This window comes from Trachinotus anak, unplaced genomic scaffold, assembly GCF_046630095.1.
Source record: "Trachinotus anak isolate AG129_WGS33_773 ecotype Australia unplaced genomic scaffold, CSIRO_AGI_Tana_v1 ptg000008l, whole genome shotgun sequence".
Classification (NCBI taxonomy): domain Eukaryota; kingdom Metazoa; phylum Chordata; class Actinopteri; order Carangiformes; family Carangidae; genus Trachinotus; species Trachinotus anak.
In genome coordinates this window covers 29600667-29617210 of record NW_027273859.1, presented here as the reverse complement: position 1 = coordinate 29617210, position 16544 = coordinate 29600667, and the positions used below count along the sequence as shown (strand labels likewise).

At 44.3% G+C, this 16544-nt stretch overlaps 2 protein-coding genes across 14 annotated transcripts in view; one reads left to right on the top strand and one right to left on the bottom strand.

Annotated features, from left to right (window-relative positions):
• Positions 1-12655, top strand: part of cntrl (centriolin) — a 57054-nt gene extending 44399 nt beyond the window's left edge. For 5 of the 12 annotated variants that reach the window (XM_071484125.1, XM_071484122.1, XM_071484124.1 and 2 more), the window contains 20 exons: positions 1007-1213; positions 1619-1769; positions 1845-2080; positions 2609-2724; positions 2915-3044; positions 3119-3207; positions 3304-3444; positions 3977-4040; positions 4276-4386; positions 4603-4720; positions 5469-5887; positions 6728-6822; positions 7125-7240; positions 7551-7624; positions 7707-7787; positions 8071-8170; positions 8298-8425; positions 8872-8958; positions 9180-9242; positions 9993-10625. In XM_071484125.1, coding sequence (XP_071340226.1) covers positions 1007-1213; positions 1619-1769; positions 1845-2080; positions 2609-2724; positions 2915-3044; positions 3119-3207; positions 3304-3444; positions 3977-4040; positions 4276-4386; positions 4603-4720; positions 5469-5887; positions 6728-6822; positions 7125-7240; positions 7551-7624; positions 7707-7787; positions 8071-8170; positions 8298-8425; positions 8872-8958; positions 9180-9242; positions 9993-10121 — 2655 coding nt within the window. In that variant the 3' untranslated portion in view covers positions 10122-10625. Of the gene's footprint in view, positions 1-1006; positions 1214-1618; positions 1770-1844; positions 2081-2608; positions 2725-2914; positions 3045-3118; positions 3208-3303; positions 3445-3976; positions 4041-4275; positions 4387-4602; positions 4721-5468; positions 5888-6727; positions 6823-7124; positions 7241-7550; positions 7625-7706; positions 7788-8070; positions 8175-8297; positions 8427-8871; positions 8959-9179; positions 9543-9585; positions 9697-9992; positions 10626-10661 lie in introns of those variants that run through there. The other 7 variants (XR_011691737.1, XR_011691736.1, XM_071484118.1 and 4 more) reach the window with 7 other exon arrangements.
• On the bottom strand, positions 9106-15764 carry tti2 (TELO2 interacting protein 2). 2 transcript variants are annotated; one of them, XM_071484132.1, is made up of 10 exons: positions 15280-15764; positions 14468-14945; positions 14195-14385; positions 13868-13925; positions 13510-13638; positions 13275-13367; positions 12945-13138; positions 12035-12178; positions 11327-11486; positions 9106-11212 (listed from the first exon to the last, which is right to left on the bottom strand). In XM_071484132.1, the coding sequence occupies exons 2-10, from the start codon at positions 14942-14944 to the stop codon at positions 11126-11128; spliced, it is 1533 nt and encodes a 510-aa protein (XP_071340233.1). In that variant the 5' UTR covers position 14945; positions 15280-15764; the 3' UTR covers positions 9106-11125. The 2 variants fall into 2 exon arrangements, with proteins under 2 accessions (XP_071340233.1, XP_071340232.1); XM_071484131.1 differs by having other exon boundaries at positions 15510-15764.
• Positions 15765-16544: the final 780 nt, after the last annotated feature.

Here is a 16544-nt window from a genome sequence, read left to right as displayed (position 1 = left end):
GACTCTGTTAGCTCAAGTATAAATCCAGTTTAACCTTTAACCCCAAACTCAACCTAAACCAGCAGCAGGGGTGCCATGTCAGCTGATGTCTGTAGGTACTAGGGTTGTCATGATACCAGAATTTCAGTAGTCGATACCAATACCTGTGATTTTCCACAATTCTCGATACTAATTCGATACCACAATTTAAAAAACAAAACAAAAACAGAACCCATGTACTTTTAAATTCACTAATTTATTGAAAACTGCTTTAAACTGTCAAGTATTTAACACCACTATAAAAACAAGCAATACTGTGCTTTATGGTAATAAATAACAATAATATTCAACTATTTACATTCAAAAAAGAACAGCAGTGGCATGGAGCCTTCAAGTATATAAAACAAACAATATTCTTCTTCTTATAAATATGCAGATAAATAACTAAACTACAGTGGTGTGGAGCCTGATCTCACATAACTAAAACCTCTAAAACCAGGCACTGTTTGCATGTCAGCTTGTTTGTGTCTAGAATTGCTCCGTATTCATCCGCCTCCAATGCAAAATATTTCCACTCGCAACTCTTCGTACCTGTTTTGTCAACGAGCCGACGTGCTGTGCTTCCACTCCCACCTGCTGAAGCCATTGTTATTATCTCAGGTTTTCTTCTTTAGCGCCGCTGACTGCTCTGTGCTGCTCACACGCGTATACTGTACCGGAATTATCGGTTCTTGTGACAACTCTAGTAGGTACAGCAGCCAGTGTTGTGTCCTGATGAGCTGACACTAACTGTACCTTCAGTCCTAAGATCGAGTCTTTGAGTTCAAACAGCTTGTGAGGAAGGAAAGACCGGATCAAACTGGTCCTCCAAGACCTGATGAGTCAGAAGCATTTTCTTTAGACTGAGATTCTTCTGTCGCTGCTGATTTTCTCTTCATATTGATGACGTGACGCAGCACTTTGTCTCCTCATAGTACATTTCTCCTGAAAGTTACACACACTGTTGTAACTTGTGTGTTGTTGTCAGGAAACTGTGGACGAGCTGGATGGCAGCTCTCATCAGGACGAACACGCACTCACTGTAGAGGAGCTGAGGGCAGAGCTGGCTGAAGCTCGGAGACACACACACAGACTGAGACAGCAGCTGGACCAGATCAGGACCAGGACCAGATCCAGGACAGGGATCAGGACCAGAGATGGAGGACAGTGGTGCTACGTACCTCCTGGGCACAGTGTGAGACTTTTGTACTTTTGTCCTTGTTTTCAAGGATGTAAATTATTCACAAGACCTCATTTACTGGTTTCTGTAAATTAGGCTGAAGCTTTACTTATTTAACACAAAGTTTCCTCAGTTTAATTTTCAACAGGATGAATAAAACAACCAACCAGTATCACCACAAAGGCAGCAGTTCTTTAATCCCTGAAAACCCTGAACAGAGAGATTCTTTTTTCATTGTTATATCTGAATATTTTTTAGAGTCTTGAAAACAAAAAATAATCTAGTAATTTAGAAGACAAAATAAAATTGTGTCTAAATGAAATATAAGTTTGTATTTTTGTATGTTGTAGGTTTTTTTTTTTTATTGAATTAAAACTTTGGGAGAATCACAGAATCTAAAACTCTGTTTGTGTCTCTCAGGCTCACAGTTTGGGTTCTCAGGGGACTCAGGACTCTGGTTTGGGGCTGCAGTACCTCAGTTCTCCTGACAGGGGGCGACAGCAGGACAGGCCTCCTACAGGTGGAGGGTACTGGGTCTACATACCCCCCACACAGGCTGGCTCTGACGCAGGTACACACACACTGACAGGTTTTTAGATGTGTTCAGATGTGACTCAGACTCTGATGTGACGTCTGATCTGTCCAGCAGCTGCAGAGTGGAGGGACAGCGGAGGAGACAGTCATGCTGAGATGAGCTCCAGAGCAGGGACTCCTCCTCCTCCTCCGGACCCAGCCGCAGGTGTCTCTGCTGGGCTCTCTGACAGTCACATTCCCCTGGTTGGACACGCCTGGTTGCTGTGTGGTTCACCTGCAGCTGTCGTCTACGGTCCTCCAGCTGGGGGCTCTGCTCTGCACTGTAACATCCCTGAACACAGAGACGCGGTCAGTGTCTGCAGCCTGAACTAGGATCTCCTCCTGTTTGATGGTGTTAACTGTGTGTTCACATTTGTGTCCTGGTTTCTGATCGTATTCAAGATGTGATGTTTACATGGAGCATAAGAAACCTGGTTTTGGGACATGCAACCTGGAGTACTCTATATAAACCTGAATATACCAGGATACCTGGAGATGATCCAGGTTTGTGATCATGGTACAGACCACAGACATTGAAAACACACCTGCATACACATGATCAGAAACCTGGATTCTGTGAGAATAATGTTGGACAGAGGGAGGTAAGGTTCCTCCAAACCTGGAAGTGTTTAAACAAAATATAACTGAGACACTTGTCAGACCTTCTGGTTCGAAAGAAGAACCAGAGATTTATTAATTACAGCTGTGAAACAACTGCAATAGAATAAATGTTCTGCAGTCGATTGGAATGAAATGACCTGACGGTAACATCAGTCTGTGGTTCATCCAGAAAATTCAGTACCTGACAAATACAGGTGTTGTGTGTTTGTGTGTCAGCAGGGGGAAAAGTGTGTGAGTGAGTGTGTGCACAGAGAAACGGAGAGACTGGAGGAAGAGAAGAAGAAACTACGACTGGAAACCAAAAAGCTGCGACACACACTTAGACGACACAGGTAACACAGTCACAGTCCGTATGTTTACACACGGTGATTCATTAAACATCATGTAAACAAGAAACCCGGGGGCTGTAGTTGTGGGAGGGAAAAACCTGATGTAGACCTTGTGTATTAACCAGGTCTCTAATGGCCTTTTTCCACATGTGTGTGTGTGTGGGTGTGTGTGTGGGGGGGGGGGGGGGGGCAGGAGTGTGGTGCAGGTGTGTGATGAGGTGGAGTGTGTGGAGGAAACTCTGCTGAAGAGACGAGCTGAACTCCGTCAGGCAGACCGACTGCTGCTGGAGGCTCAGAGCTGCATACACATCACCAGAGACAAGGTACACACACACAGACACACACCACCTGTCTGCAGCACCGATCGTCCGGTGACCTCTCTGTCTGTCTCCTCCAGGCCAGTTCAGCTCAGTGGGAGGCAGATGTGTTGCAGCGCAGAGCTCAGGACAGCGCCACCTGTCTGCTGGAGGCCACACAGCACGTCAGGTAAACTCACAGGCTGACCTCTGACCTCCAGACTCTGATATAAGCCTCAGGTTTAATTAAGAGTGATTGTTTATCATGTATGAACTGATGTGTCAGGGAGCTGCAGGAGGAGGTGGGGGATCTGAGGAGGAGGAGGCAGGAGGAGGAGCACACTCTGAGGGAGGTGAAGGAGGCACTGAGCGGCAGAGATCAAGAACTCCAACAGCTTGGCACAAAACTACAGTCAGCTACAGACAGGTACAGTTCTGCACACACTGAGGTGCGGGTGTCATTATAAATGTCAATGAACTAAACTAAACTAAAATTAACTAAACTAAAACTAAACTAAAATTAACTAAACTAAAACTAATCTAATCTAATCTAATCTTAATTTAACTTAATTTAACTCAAACTAAAACCTAATCTAATCTAATCTTAAACTTAAAGTTAAACTTAAATTTATCTTATCTAATCTTATCCAATCTAAACTAAACTAAAACTAAAACCTAATCTAATCTAATCTAAACTAAATTAATCTAAACGTCTGTATTCTGCCTGCGGCTGCGTCACAGGAAAAGCACTCAGGTTGGTGATGGATCAGGAATGTGATAAACCTCTTTTATTGTGAAGCAGCCTGAGGGCTTTTACTGTGAAGAGGACAGAGGTTCATGAGAGATGGTTTAAATCTACATTAGTAACAACAAGTTTTCTCTTATTGCACAGTCCCAATGTTTATTTGTGTGTTTTTCTGTGTGTGTGTGTGTGTGTGTGTGTGTGTGTGCGTGTGCAGACTATCTAATGTGCTGTCAGACTGTCATGAGGCTCAGAAGCGTCTGGACTCAGTCAACAGTCAGGTAACCTCACATCTTCATGTGCAGACTGTTAAACAACCTGGTCACATCTAGAACAATATGACGTGTGGAATCATTCAGCTTGAACCTGCTGAGACCAAACAGGAACCAAACACACCTGATCAGCAGGTGCGGCTGTGCGACAGCCACCGTTAAACTGCTGAAGGCAGGACTGAAGCTTCTTCCTTTAGTTCTGATGTTTCAGAGAGGATGTGATCACCTGTTGTTCTCTCTGCAGGTGGAGCAGCAGGAGAAGAGGTTGGTTCAGAGGAGGGAGGAGCATCAAGCAGCTCTGAACAGAGTGAACGAGGTTAGAGAGGAGGAGCAGCGACTGCAGAACACAGTCAAGGTGAGGAGGAGGAGCAGTAAGGAGGAGCAGGGACCTCTGTCTGCTGTGGGAGTCAGTTCCTAGAACTGAATTCAGGTTTTGCTCAGGAGGTGATACTGAACCCAAGGGTCGACACAGATGTGACGTGTGTGTGTGTGTGTGTGTGTGTGTGTGTGTGTGTGTGTGTGTGTGTGTGTGTGCGCGTGTGTGTGTGCGTGTGTGCATGTGTGTGTATAGGAGCTGATAGAGCAGCAGGAGGCGCTGTTGAGTGAGAAGAGGTCTACAGCGTCAGCTCTGAGAGAGGAGGAGCAGAAACTCCTCACTCTGCAGACTGAAGTCAGCACACACAGAGCAGGTAACAACACACACACAACACACACACACAACACACCACATACACACACAGGGAGAAGGAGGTTGGGTTTAAGGTAAACCTGACCTGAGTTTATCGTAGTTTGAGGAGGTGGACATAGTTTCCACCTGACTCCAGCTGTGCGGACTAAAGGCTCATCCTGTTCATAAATAATCTGGCTGCAGTTTAAGGTTTTTGTTGTTGTGGATGTTTTCTGAAACAAAGTCAAGTTAAACCCTGTTGCTGTTCCCTCAGAAATCATCTAAATTCCAATAGAAGTGAGTGTAACTGTGATTGAGGTTGAAGTTAAACCTGCTGGTTTCACTGAGGTTAAAGGTCATGGAGTTTGGGTTAGGATCAGATCTTTCACCATGTGTGAGCTCATGAAGGCATCACTGTGACTGTGTCACATGTGCATCAGGTAATTTGTGACTCCTAACAGAGGTCACTGAATATCTGACAGAATGAGGAGTTCACCACACACCTGGAGACAGGTACCAGTCAGGCAGGTGAGACGTGTCAAATGTTCACACACCTGATGTTAAGAAAATGACAGAAAAAACAGGTGCAGCAGTATGAAACAGTTATTATCGGGGCAAGATGTTGTACAATAAAATTTACATTTATATTGAACTGATGAAAAAAGTATTTTGTGTTAATGAAAAGTATAATTAGACTGTGAATGATGAAATACACCCTGTGTGTTGCTCCAGTAGTGTTTCATATCAGTCCTGTGTGTGTTTGAGTCCAGAGCTGAAACAGCTTCTTCAGGAGCTGCTTGTAGAGCAGCAGGCGCTGGAGGGCGTGAAAACCAAACGCACCCAGACTCTCCAGCGGCTCCACAAGAAGAAGGCCGAGTTGGACAGGATCAAGGACGAGTTGGACAGGACAATGGATGAACTGGACAGGACGAAGGACAAAGTGGACAGGAAGCAGGATGAGGTGGACAGGATGAGGGACGAGTTGGATGGGATACAGGACGAAGTGGACAAGAGGAAGAACGAGCTGGAGAAGCAGCAGCACGAGCTGATGGATGAACTGGAGAAAATGCAGGACGAAGTGGACAGGAAGAGGGAGGAGCTGGCTGTGCTGCAACAGGAAGTCGAGTCCCACAAAAAAGAGGCGGAGCTATGTCTCAGAAACACAAAACAACAGCGAACAGAACTGCAGGTCGGTGAAAATATTGACAACAGTCCGATTTCCATATTATTCCTCCTGCAGGTTCATTAGGAAACAAAGTGTTCTCCAACATTTATTTTAAGTTTCACACTTTTCTATAAATAAATTGAAATGTAACTGTCATGTCTCAGGAAGGTTCCTGAAGTAAGTTGGTACTAAATATATGGGAAATTGAGGCAGTAACTAATTATCAATTAAGTGACTAACGCTTCATTTCATGGGTTTGTTCATTTCCAGGACACCTGAACATATAATTCAGCATAAATGAAGAATAGTTTCTAATAATTTATGACAGCTGAATAAACATTTACTTGAATTTAAATGGATCTCTTTAAGTTTTTTACATCTGTACAATTTTATCAGTTTTCTGGGTTTTCTCTTTAACACAGCAACAAAATATAAACTTCTCAGTTTTGTAACTATTTTACCCATAAAATGAAGTGTTATATTTAGTTTTCTATAAACACAAAAACAATAATATGCAAAAAAAAAAGGAAAAATCTTCCAGAATCCAGTGTCAGAAAATCACAGTGTGTTCATCCGATCACATGACCCGACAGTGATGGGTCCACACCCTGCCCCTCTCTTTTGCCTCAGTATTGCCGCCCTCAAATCATTTCTTACATACATGTGTAGATGTGTGTAAGTAGCTATAAATGTAAACATGAAGTGTATACACAGTATGTGATAGTAAGTGTATATGTATGTACAGTTTATATATGGATATGTGCAGTAGTATTCAGTTTATACAGTAGTACTATGTACTACTTTTCCAAATAAAATATAAAAATGAATGCAGGGGAGATGATGTTTGCTATGTTACATGTGCAGGGGCTACAGGAGGTGGTGAGCAGGAGGGGGGAGGAGAGGAGCAGCCTGCAGGAGCAGTGTAAACACCTGGAGGCCAGACGGAGGCATGCACAACGGTACAGTCACAAATTCTGCATGACAGTGTCTTTGTTAAACATACTGTCTGTATAAATGTGGTACCAAAAGACAATAGGGCGTATTGAGAAGTACGTAAATGTGGATTTAACATTTTAAATGTTTTGTTATAAAACAAAACAATAAATAATAATGTTCAGTTTAAAAAGAGCAGGTTTCTCACAAACAGTCATGAGTCAAGAGTGAAAAACTACAGATGGTGTTGTTCCCTACATCAAATATTGTATAAAAAGATGCAGTTTGAAAATGTAAATATGAATATGTTTCTGTGTGTGTCTCTAAGGTGTCTGTCAGCGGTGGAGGTGGAGCTTGCTAAAACAAAGGAGGAGCAAAGCCACGCCCAGCTCCTCAAACAGGAAGTTGTCAGAGATACAGCAGCTACTCAGGAGCAGCTCAATGGTCTGACATCATCATTAATACCATTCAGTGTCACTCAAAATATAACATACACACTACAACATTCAAGATATAACAAATAAAGTACCAGCTATAACATAAAGACTATACTATGACAAAATGAGTATATTATAAATATTATTGTTATACTCTGTATGTGATGAATATGATAGTGTAGTCTTTGTTACACTCCGTATGTCATAGTATAATGTCTGTTGTTATGATGTAACACAGACTGACTTTTAATGTGAAGAGACACATAAACAATGATGAGCTTAAGGATCAACAACTTTATTTCATGTTTGTTCTGTAGAGAGCTCTGAGCTGCTGTCTCTGCTCAGTGAACGGGTGGAGGAGAGGAAGAAAGAACTGGAGACTCTGGAACAGGTACAACACAAACACACACAGCCTGTCCTGTGTCTGAACTGTGTGAGGTGTTTTAGGTGATGAGTGTATTTGTGTCCTGTAGGAGCTGAGTGTGTGCAGTCAGCAGCAGCAGCAGAGAGCAGAACGACTGAGGGAGCTGGAGAAGGAGATACAACACAAACAGGTACAAAACGCACTTTCTGCCCACACTTGCCATCATCACTGTGAACTGTGTTACTTGAATTTGGACCAGCTGTAAACAGGAAAACAATTAGTTCTGTCTACAGTCTTATCTTTACTGGACTATGGGGATTATTTTTGTGTAAGACAACACTTTAAGGTTCATCTCAGAAGAAACTTCAGAGTTCATCACTGTGACTGAGCTCTTTAGGACAGACACTTATAAAACCCACAGTTTGTCTACAGCATCTCTTTGTTTGTTTACCCACCGCTCCTCTCTCTCTCAGGCAGTTTGTGATGGGCTGGAGGATGTTACAGCTGCAGTGTGTCGGTTGGAGGACAGGGGGCGCCGTCTGACCGAACAACAGCTGCAGCTCAACCACCTCAGTCAGTTAAGTCTATCGTTGGTTTATTTTTTATACACACTGTCTGTCCAACATGATTTTCATTCATACTTTATGACTTTATTATAAAGATTAAATGAATTAAAAAATGATTTGTTCTGACTGATTAGGTGAGGAGTTGTTGGAGAGAGAGAAACAGCTGCTCCACAAGGAGGAGGGGCTAAAAAAGCAGAGGGAGGAGCTAAGGGTGAGAGAGGAGGAAATACACAAGAAACGGGAGCTGCATAAAAAACTGGAGGTGAAGCAACTGATCAGTAAATTTAGAAAAAGTTTTTTATTCTTAGACAGAATTCAAGTCAACTTTAATTTAATCTGTCGATGATTTTCATGATTAACTGATTAAATAATTTAGTTTATGAATAATGTCCAAGAGTCCAAGGTGACTGTGACAGAGAGTCACTGTGTGTGATGAAAGATCTATCAGATTGTCTCAAATGAGAAGCAGGAACCCAAATTTTTTTATTTTCTATTATTTGGCTTGAAAATGACTGAAATTCTTATCAAATTATTTGCTGATTATGTTTTTATCAATCAGCTGTTTATCTAATCAATCATTTCAGCTCTAACCAAATTACAAAATAAAACTTGCCTCGTAATGTCCAGCTGTGAACATGTAAATCTGCTTTTGCTTCATTAACATACTTATTAATCTGTGTGTGTGTGTGTGTGTGTGTGTGTGTGTAGGAGTTTCACAGCAGGGAGGTGTCGTCAGAGGAGGATGAGTCTTTCTACCTGTCTACAGCTGGTTTAAGATCAGCCTTCAGTACTGAAGTGAGTCCTGATGGAAACAAACTCTGGGGGCTTTACAGAAGACTGAGCAGCTGATGATACCACAGAACAGATATAAACAGTAAAACAACGGACTGATGCACGAGAAATAAATGAAACCGATTAAACAGATAAAAGACAAATGAAACGTCAGAGGGACGTCTCTGTATTTTGTGTCAGATTTCAGGTGGACCAGGTAGCTCAACGTGTGTGTGTGTTTTCAGGAGGAGAAGTGGGAGGCCGAGCTGCAGAGAGAAAAACTGAGGCAACAGGAAGACCGACTGAAGGTAGACAATGTTGTATAATTACTCTGCATCTAAAAAAAAACTGAAACTGCACCAGAGCTGCAGCGAATGATTAATCCAGAGTGAATCTTCAGTTCAGGCCTTTACTTTTCATTTCTGCTGTTTTATAATCGATCATTGATGATTGTGGGCTGTTGTCAGGGTGTTGTCAGGGTTATCAGCCTGTTGTCAGGGCTAACAGCCTGTTGTCAGGGCTGTTGTCAGGCTGTTGTCAGGGCTGTTGTCAGCCTGTTGTCAGGGCTGTTGTCAGGGTTATCAGCCTGTTGTCAGGGCTAACAGCCTGTTGTCAGGGCTGTTGTCAGGCTGTTGTCAGGGCTGTTGTCAGCCTGTTGTCAGGGCTGTTGTCAGGGTTATCAGCCTGTTGTCAGGGCTGTCGTCAGCCTGTTGTCAGGGCTGTTGTCAGGGTTATCAGCCTGTTGTCAGGGCTGTTGTCAGGGTTATCAGCCTGTTGTCAGGGCTGTTGTCAGGGCTGTTGTCAGGGTTGTTGTCAGGGCTGTTGTCAGGGTTGTTGTCAGGGCTGTTGTCAGGGCTGTTGTCAGGGCTGTTGTCAGGGCTGTTGTCAGGGTTGTTGTCAGGGTTGTCAGGCCTGTTGTCAGGCCTGTTGTCAGGCCTGTTGTCAGGCCTGTTGTCAGGGCTGTTGTCAGGGCTGTTGTCAGGGCTGTTGTCAGGCTGTTCCCTCAGTCCACTGACAGGAACCACTCCCTGACTCCGTTGTGTTGTTTTGCTGTTGAGGCTCATCTTCGCTGCAGTTTGTGGAAACAGCAGGAGAATCTGACGGAGAGACGTCTGGAGACCGAGGAGACGTTACTGGGACTGAGACAGAGACTGGACCAGCTGGACTCCCTGCTCACACACCGATGAACACGGTATGTTCAGAGGTGACTGATGCTCTAAATGTTTCAGGCAGCAACCAATCACATCATGTGCCCTTCTGGATCAATCAGCTGATCACAGTGAAGCATTAAAGGACAGGTCCAGGAGTGAGTTCCTCTGAACACAACAACAGGACAAACAATCTGTTCAGAACCAGATTCTCCGCTGAGCCTGAGTGGAGGGAAACGTCCTGGTCGTCACACGTCAGGTTATTGTTGGGACTAAACAGTGAGAATACACATGACGACCAAGGTCACAGTCACTTCAGCTCAACTGTTCTACACATGTTCTGTTGTTGTTTATCTGTTTACACAGCAGGAGTCAGAGCTGTCAGATCAGATCACGGCTACACCAGTTCTTACCTCCACAGATCGATAAACCAGTTAGAAAATGTTTATACACTGAAATCTTGTAAGTTTGTATTTGAAGCCCTTTGTAAAAACACCTGATGCAAATGAAGGAGAATATTCAAACACTTTCTGTTCAAGCTCATCTCTGACTCATCTGTGTTTTAATGTTCACATACAGAGTCTCCACTAAGAGTCCGATGATGCATCTGAGCCACAGCTCCACTGTTCCCACAACATGTTCTTTCATCATCATCATCATCATCATCATCACATACTGTAGTTCATTCTGACTCAGTCCCACACTCTCCTGCACCAAATGTGGATTAATCCGCCGCTGAAAATAGTCCCCAACAAACTCACTGTCTCCTCCTGTTTTTCTGATAGAAACCAGAGTGAGCAGCTGTTTGAGGAACTGACTGAGACTTTTTAAAGAGTTTTAAAGATTTACGTCTCAGTAGGAACCAATGAGCTCAGAGCACAGACAGGAAGTGTTGAGAGATGGACTAACTCTCTGTTGGTTTGGGTCAGAACATGAGTGAACCTCCAACCTGGTGACTGTCCAATCACGTGTCGTCGTCCTGATCCGTCTGTCAGGAAACAGCTGCTCTGCTCTGTTACAGTCCAACTTCCAGGTGCTCTGCATCACCTCTCTGTATTCATAGTAACAGTCGCTAGGCAACCAAGCACCTCAGGGCTGCAACAGCTGCTGTCGAGCTGCTGGAGGAGAAGCTGACAGACAGACAGACAGACAGGTGAGTGTTTTCAGGCGAGGTATTTGGGCTGAACAGCAGCAGGCAGTTGAGTGACAGCAGCTCGGGTGAGAGTCCACAGATATTAACACACCTGTAGTTTTCCATGAGAGCAGCCGTCCAGCAGTTTGACACAGAGCGTAGTTTGATCCATCAGCTTCTGTCTGACTGAGTCACTGAGCTGAGAGTCTGAGGAAACATCAACCAGCAACCGCAACAGGCCACACAGCAACGCGTTGACGCGACACTCCATCCTGAGGAGAGAGACTTTACTGACGTGCTGGTCTCTAGTTTCTACATCACAGATTAAAACTGACAACATCAACACAATGAGACCATAGTAAACTGTCCTCAGAGCGCTGACTGAACATTAGATCATGCGACAGGAGTCGTGGTTGTGTTGCGGTGCGTCGCACATTTCACTTGTAGGCAGCACAACATGTACAACGTGAACCTGAACTGGAGGAAAACAAAATACTGATGAGATGAAACTAACTGAGCAGAAATAAGGAACTGGACTAAAAGCAGGTGCTGATTTCTCTGTTGACTGATGATCACGTGATGTCACATGATCTTATGATCACATGATGAGCTCAGCTGATCCTTCACTGTTTTTAAACTCTGGATGTCTAAACCTGGTCTGGTGGAACAGTCCGGGTCCTGAACCAGGAGAACTGAAGACTAAATGTCCTGCAGGTGTGTGTGTGTGTGTGTGTGTGTGTGTGTGTGTGTGTGTGTGTGTGTGTGTGTGTGTGTGTGTGTGTGTGTGTGTGTGTGTGTGTGTGTGTGTGTGTGTTCAGACCGTGGCCAGGCCGCTTTGGTTGTTTTCTGCAGAACCTCCAGGACCTTCAATGTGTTCGCCTCCTCCGGTTGGTCTCTGATCTCCAGGTATCCCATCACCACCCGCTCCACCCGCTGCAGGTGTCTGCACACCGCCACACCCATCCTGCATCACACACACATGAAACAAAAGCACCCTGAAATAACACTCACTCAACACCACATATATAGAGTTTCTAACTAAGACAATGAAATCTAATACGTGGTTTCATCACCATGGCAACCAAAATAACCATATCCATAATATCCATGACAACCAGTCCGCACGATATGGATACGAATAATTTATGAAGACATTTCTATCACATCAGTCTCAGGTCTGTCATTAATCATTAAAACAACCTGGACCAGAGTGAAACTGACTCAGCCAACTGATCACATGTCTGATCAGAGGAGGAAGAACCAATCACGCAGATCGACCAGACGTTTGCCATAAAAAAAAAAAATCAGAGGTTCATTTTTCTGTAGGAAGATGTGGAATGATCATTTTTTAAAAAGTTGATTTTATCTGTGTGTAATTTTTTCAGTTGGCAGGAACAACGATCCTGATATTTATAATCAATAAACAGTGAGAATGAAAGAAGGAGTGATGTCACATCCTGTCAAATGTTCTAATGATCCTGCTTCATCACATGTATTATTATTATTATTATTATAATTATTATTATTATTATCATCATCATCATCATGCAGGATCCCCTCTGAACTAGCCTCAGACTCTTACACTGTTGAAGTCACAGGTTTTATAAACAGTTTTTGATCAGTTGGATGAATTCAGGTCCTGAGGTTTTAAATTCAATCACATATTTAACATTTTACACAAACTTGAAGACGATGAGATTCCAGACGATGTCCACAAACATCGGACCTACCTGTCGATGTAAAGAGGCAGGGCGGAGGCGTAGACGCGTCGCAGCTGCACCTTGTGCTCCGCCTCCATGTGGGTCAGGACCAGACGCAGCACATCGTCATGGCGACAGGGCTTCCTGCGGGCAGAGGAGGGGGCGAGCGAGGAGGGGGGCTTCTCCAGCACCAACAGCAGGTCCAGCAGACAGGACAGGACCAGCTACAGACAGAGGCCAGTGAATCCTCCTCACACACTGTACAACTGACAGATCTGGTGTCTGGCTCACAACCTTTTCAATAACTGTGCAATGATCAATCATTTATTAAAAAAAACTGTGTGTGTGTGTGTGTGTTACCTGTATGACAGCAGCCTCCGTGGTGTACAGGTGTTTGAACAACGCTTGATAGAGAACTTCTGCTCTGTTGAACTGACGGAGATCAGCAGCAGGCTGAACACACACACACACACACACACCCCCACCATCATCACCATCATTACGAAAACACAGATATTTCCCTGAAAGTGTGTGTGTGTGTGTATGTGTGTGTGTGTGTGTGTGTGTGTGTGTGTGTGTGTGTGTGTGTGTGTACCGTATTGAGTATGATATGGTGCAGACAGCGAACTCCCAGCATGCAGTTCTCTGGTCTGTAGTGGTCACTGAGGAGGAGGGAGGGGGGGAGGAGGCGAGGCAGGTGAGGGGAGAGAGAGGGGCGAGTCACCTGCACAAAACATTAACACAGTCTGAGTCTCAGAACCTGTGGAGTGACGTGAGAACACTGTTCTGATCGTGTGTGTGTGTGTTGTAACAAGAACAAGGTGGAAACGTTCATAACTGGACAGGAAGTGAAAACAACAGCCAGACTAATAAATCCTCTGTAAGAATGGAAGTTTACTTATTGTGTTGCTATGGAAACCTTGTGTTTGATGATGTCATGAAGTCAAACTGACCTGCAGGAGAGTCCATGCGAAGACCAGCTTCACTGCCTCACAACGCTGCCACGAGTCCCTGCAACACACACACACACAATTCAATTAGATTTGAATCATCCTGGACCCTTGACTTTTATTTTTTACATCTTTTTATTGTGTGAAATATTAAATAATTCAATCATTTTTCTTTGGCACATGAAGAGTCAGTGAAATTTAACCATGTGAGAAGTTCAGAGGGAAAAGGTCTGGACTGAAAACGAGGAGGCTGCAGCTCCAGGAAACAGCTGATTCAGTCAGCGCGTTGTTTTATCAGCTGATCATTAACACTCAGAAACAGATCCTCACTTGGTGAGCTGAGGCTGCAGGACGTCCAGCACCCCCCCCAGGATTCCTCTGCTGTCCCCTTCCTCCCCCTCCCTGTGACTCCTGTCTCCCATCAGGAGATGGGCGGAGTCTGTCCAGCCCCCCGCCCTCAGCAGCGCCTCCTGCAGGCTCTGTGCTGCTGCTCTGGAGGAGGGGGTCGTCCACACCTGATCCTGAACACACAGAGTGACAGACTGAGCTACAGATGTTTCTGTGAACTGAGATCTGACCCTGATGTTTTCCCGCCAGACTCACCTGGAAATGTGTCACAGCGAACACACACACAGGTGGAGCCACAGTCAGCAACAGCCCAGTCCTCTCGCTGGTTCCCAGAGCTCCCAGCAGCGCTGTGAGGGCGGAGCACACTGCGACCGCTCTGCTCGGGACGCCCTGATAGGCTGCAGCTGGCAGAGAGCTGACCTCATCCTCACAGAGCGGCAGAGCTGCACAGCCAATCAGAGCTTTGATCAGAGACCTGTATGCCGACTGAAACTCCACCCATCCTTCCTCTTTATTGGCTGAAGCAGGTGAGAACAGCCAATCAGGATCTGCTGTTTGGAAGAGCCGCTCCATGTGACCAATCAGGAAGCTTGTTTCAGAGTCCAGGGAAGCACCAATCAGCTTCTCCTGCAGCCGAGACAGGAGCTCTGTGATTGGAGGGAGAGGAGGAGAGGGGAGGGGCCTCTCTGAGGAGGAGAGATGAAGGTCATGAAGCAAAGATGAAAGCTCCATCCTGTAGTGGAGGAGAGAGGCAAAAAGAAAAGAGTGAAAGAGATGTGAACAGTGGAGGAAGGAAAGGATGAATCAAGGAAAGAAAAGATGAGAAAAAAAGAGAGAATGGAAGGAGACGACAGGAAAAATGAAGAAAGGGTGAGCAGTGAGAAATGTGCACAAAAAAGAAGAAAAGAAATCAACAGTTTGTCATTAGACACATTTCTCCTCAGTCACACGTTACACCATCAGCTCTGAGCACAACAACCGACAGAGTCACAACATGGCCTGACGACAAAACACACAACTCCTGGATCCTGCTGGGGGGAGCTGGGGGGAGCTGGGGGGCAGGATACCTGGATGTCTCTGCTCTGCCCGGTGATCAGGTGTCCTGGTGTCAGCTGTTTGTCTGTGAAGCTTCCTCACACAGACGGATGAGCAGCTGTTTGAGTTTGGGCCAAATGAATTGTCTCTTCTCTTGAAGCCTGGAGCTTCGTGTCTGCTTCGACTCACTCACTAAATGTTGACAGGTACAAAACATCCGTGTGTTCAGAGCCTTGTTAGCACACCGGAAGTGAAAACTGACCTGGAATCAGCTGCTTCTCTTTGTTCTTTCATCGGCGCGAAGAAACGAGCAGATTTTATCTAATTTAAAGTCAAAATGTTCTTCAAATTGGCGGCTTACAGAGTGAAACCCCGGACATTTTACCGGAGGGACGGCGTGTTCGGGGAATATATCCGGCTGGGTACAAGCTCCGCATGAAAGGTTCCTAGACTCAGAAAGGTTCCTAAAATCAAACGTTACGAACTTTCAAACACCTGCAACTATAATGATCCAGTATCACAGACGATAAAAATATGAATAAACATAAAAATACCTAAAATAGTTTCAACATTAAATATAAAACACAGTTATATTGTTATATCTTACTACTATTGATTTGTCTTAAGGATTTAATGTTTACAGCGACAACTGTCCAGTGAATAAAGCTGTTCACTGTTAGTCCAGCTGAGTTTGATGTGTTTATTGTAGGAACAGGTCGCTACTGATCAACAACTGTGGTATTAGAAACTTAAAGTATAATAGTCAAGAGAAAATATCAGAGTCTGCTCAACCTCTTTGTCTCAAAAACCCGCCACACGAATGAACAGGTAACTAGACCTCACCCCTCCATCCACTGCCGGAAATGATAATCAAAGAAACGTGCAGCCTTAACAAAACAAACACTACTACTATTACTACTACCAATAATAATAATAATAATAATATAACAATAATAATAATTTATTGAACATTTAAGGTGAACAAAGAGGAAAATGTTTTGGTTTCACTGTTGGTGAAATTATATGTCACAAAAATCTCAAACTGAGTGTTTTTCTTTCTGACATTAAATATTTAATACGATGAACATCTGCAACAGGTCTGAACACAGTGAGCACAGCCAGTGTCACACAACATCCATCAGACATCAGAGAGAAAACTTCATAATAACTGATCAGGATCTGAACCAGAATTTAATGGTTCTTCCCTGGTCCATGATCCATCCCTCCACCAAGGTCAGTGCAGGTCAGTTCTCTACTTTCTGTGTAATCCTGCTGAAAAACAGACAGACATGGGTAA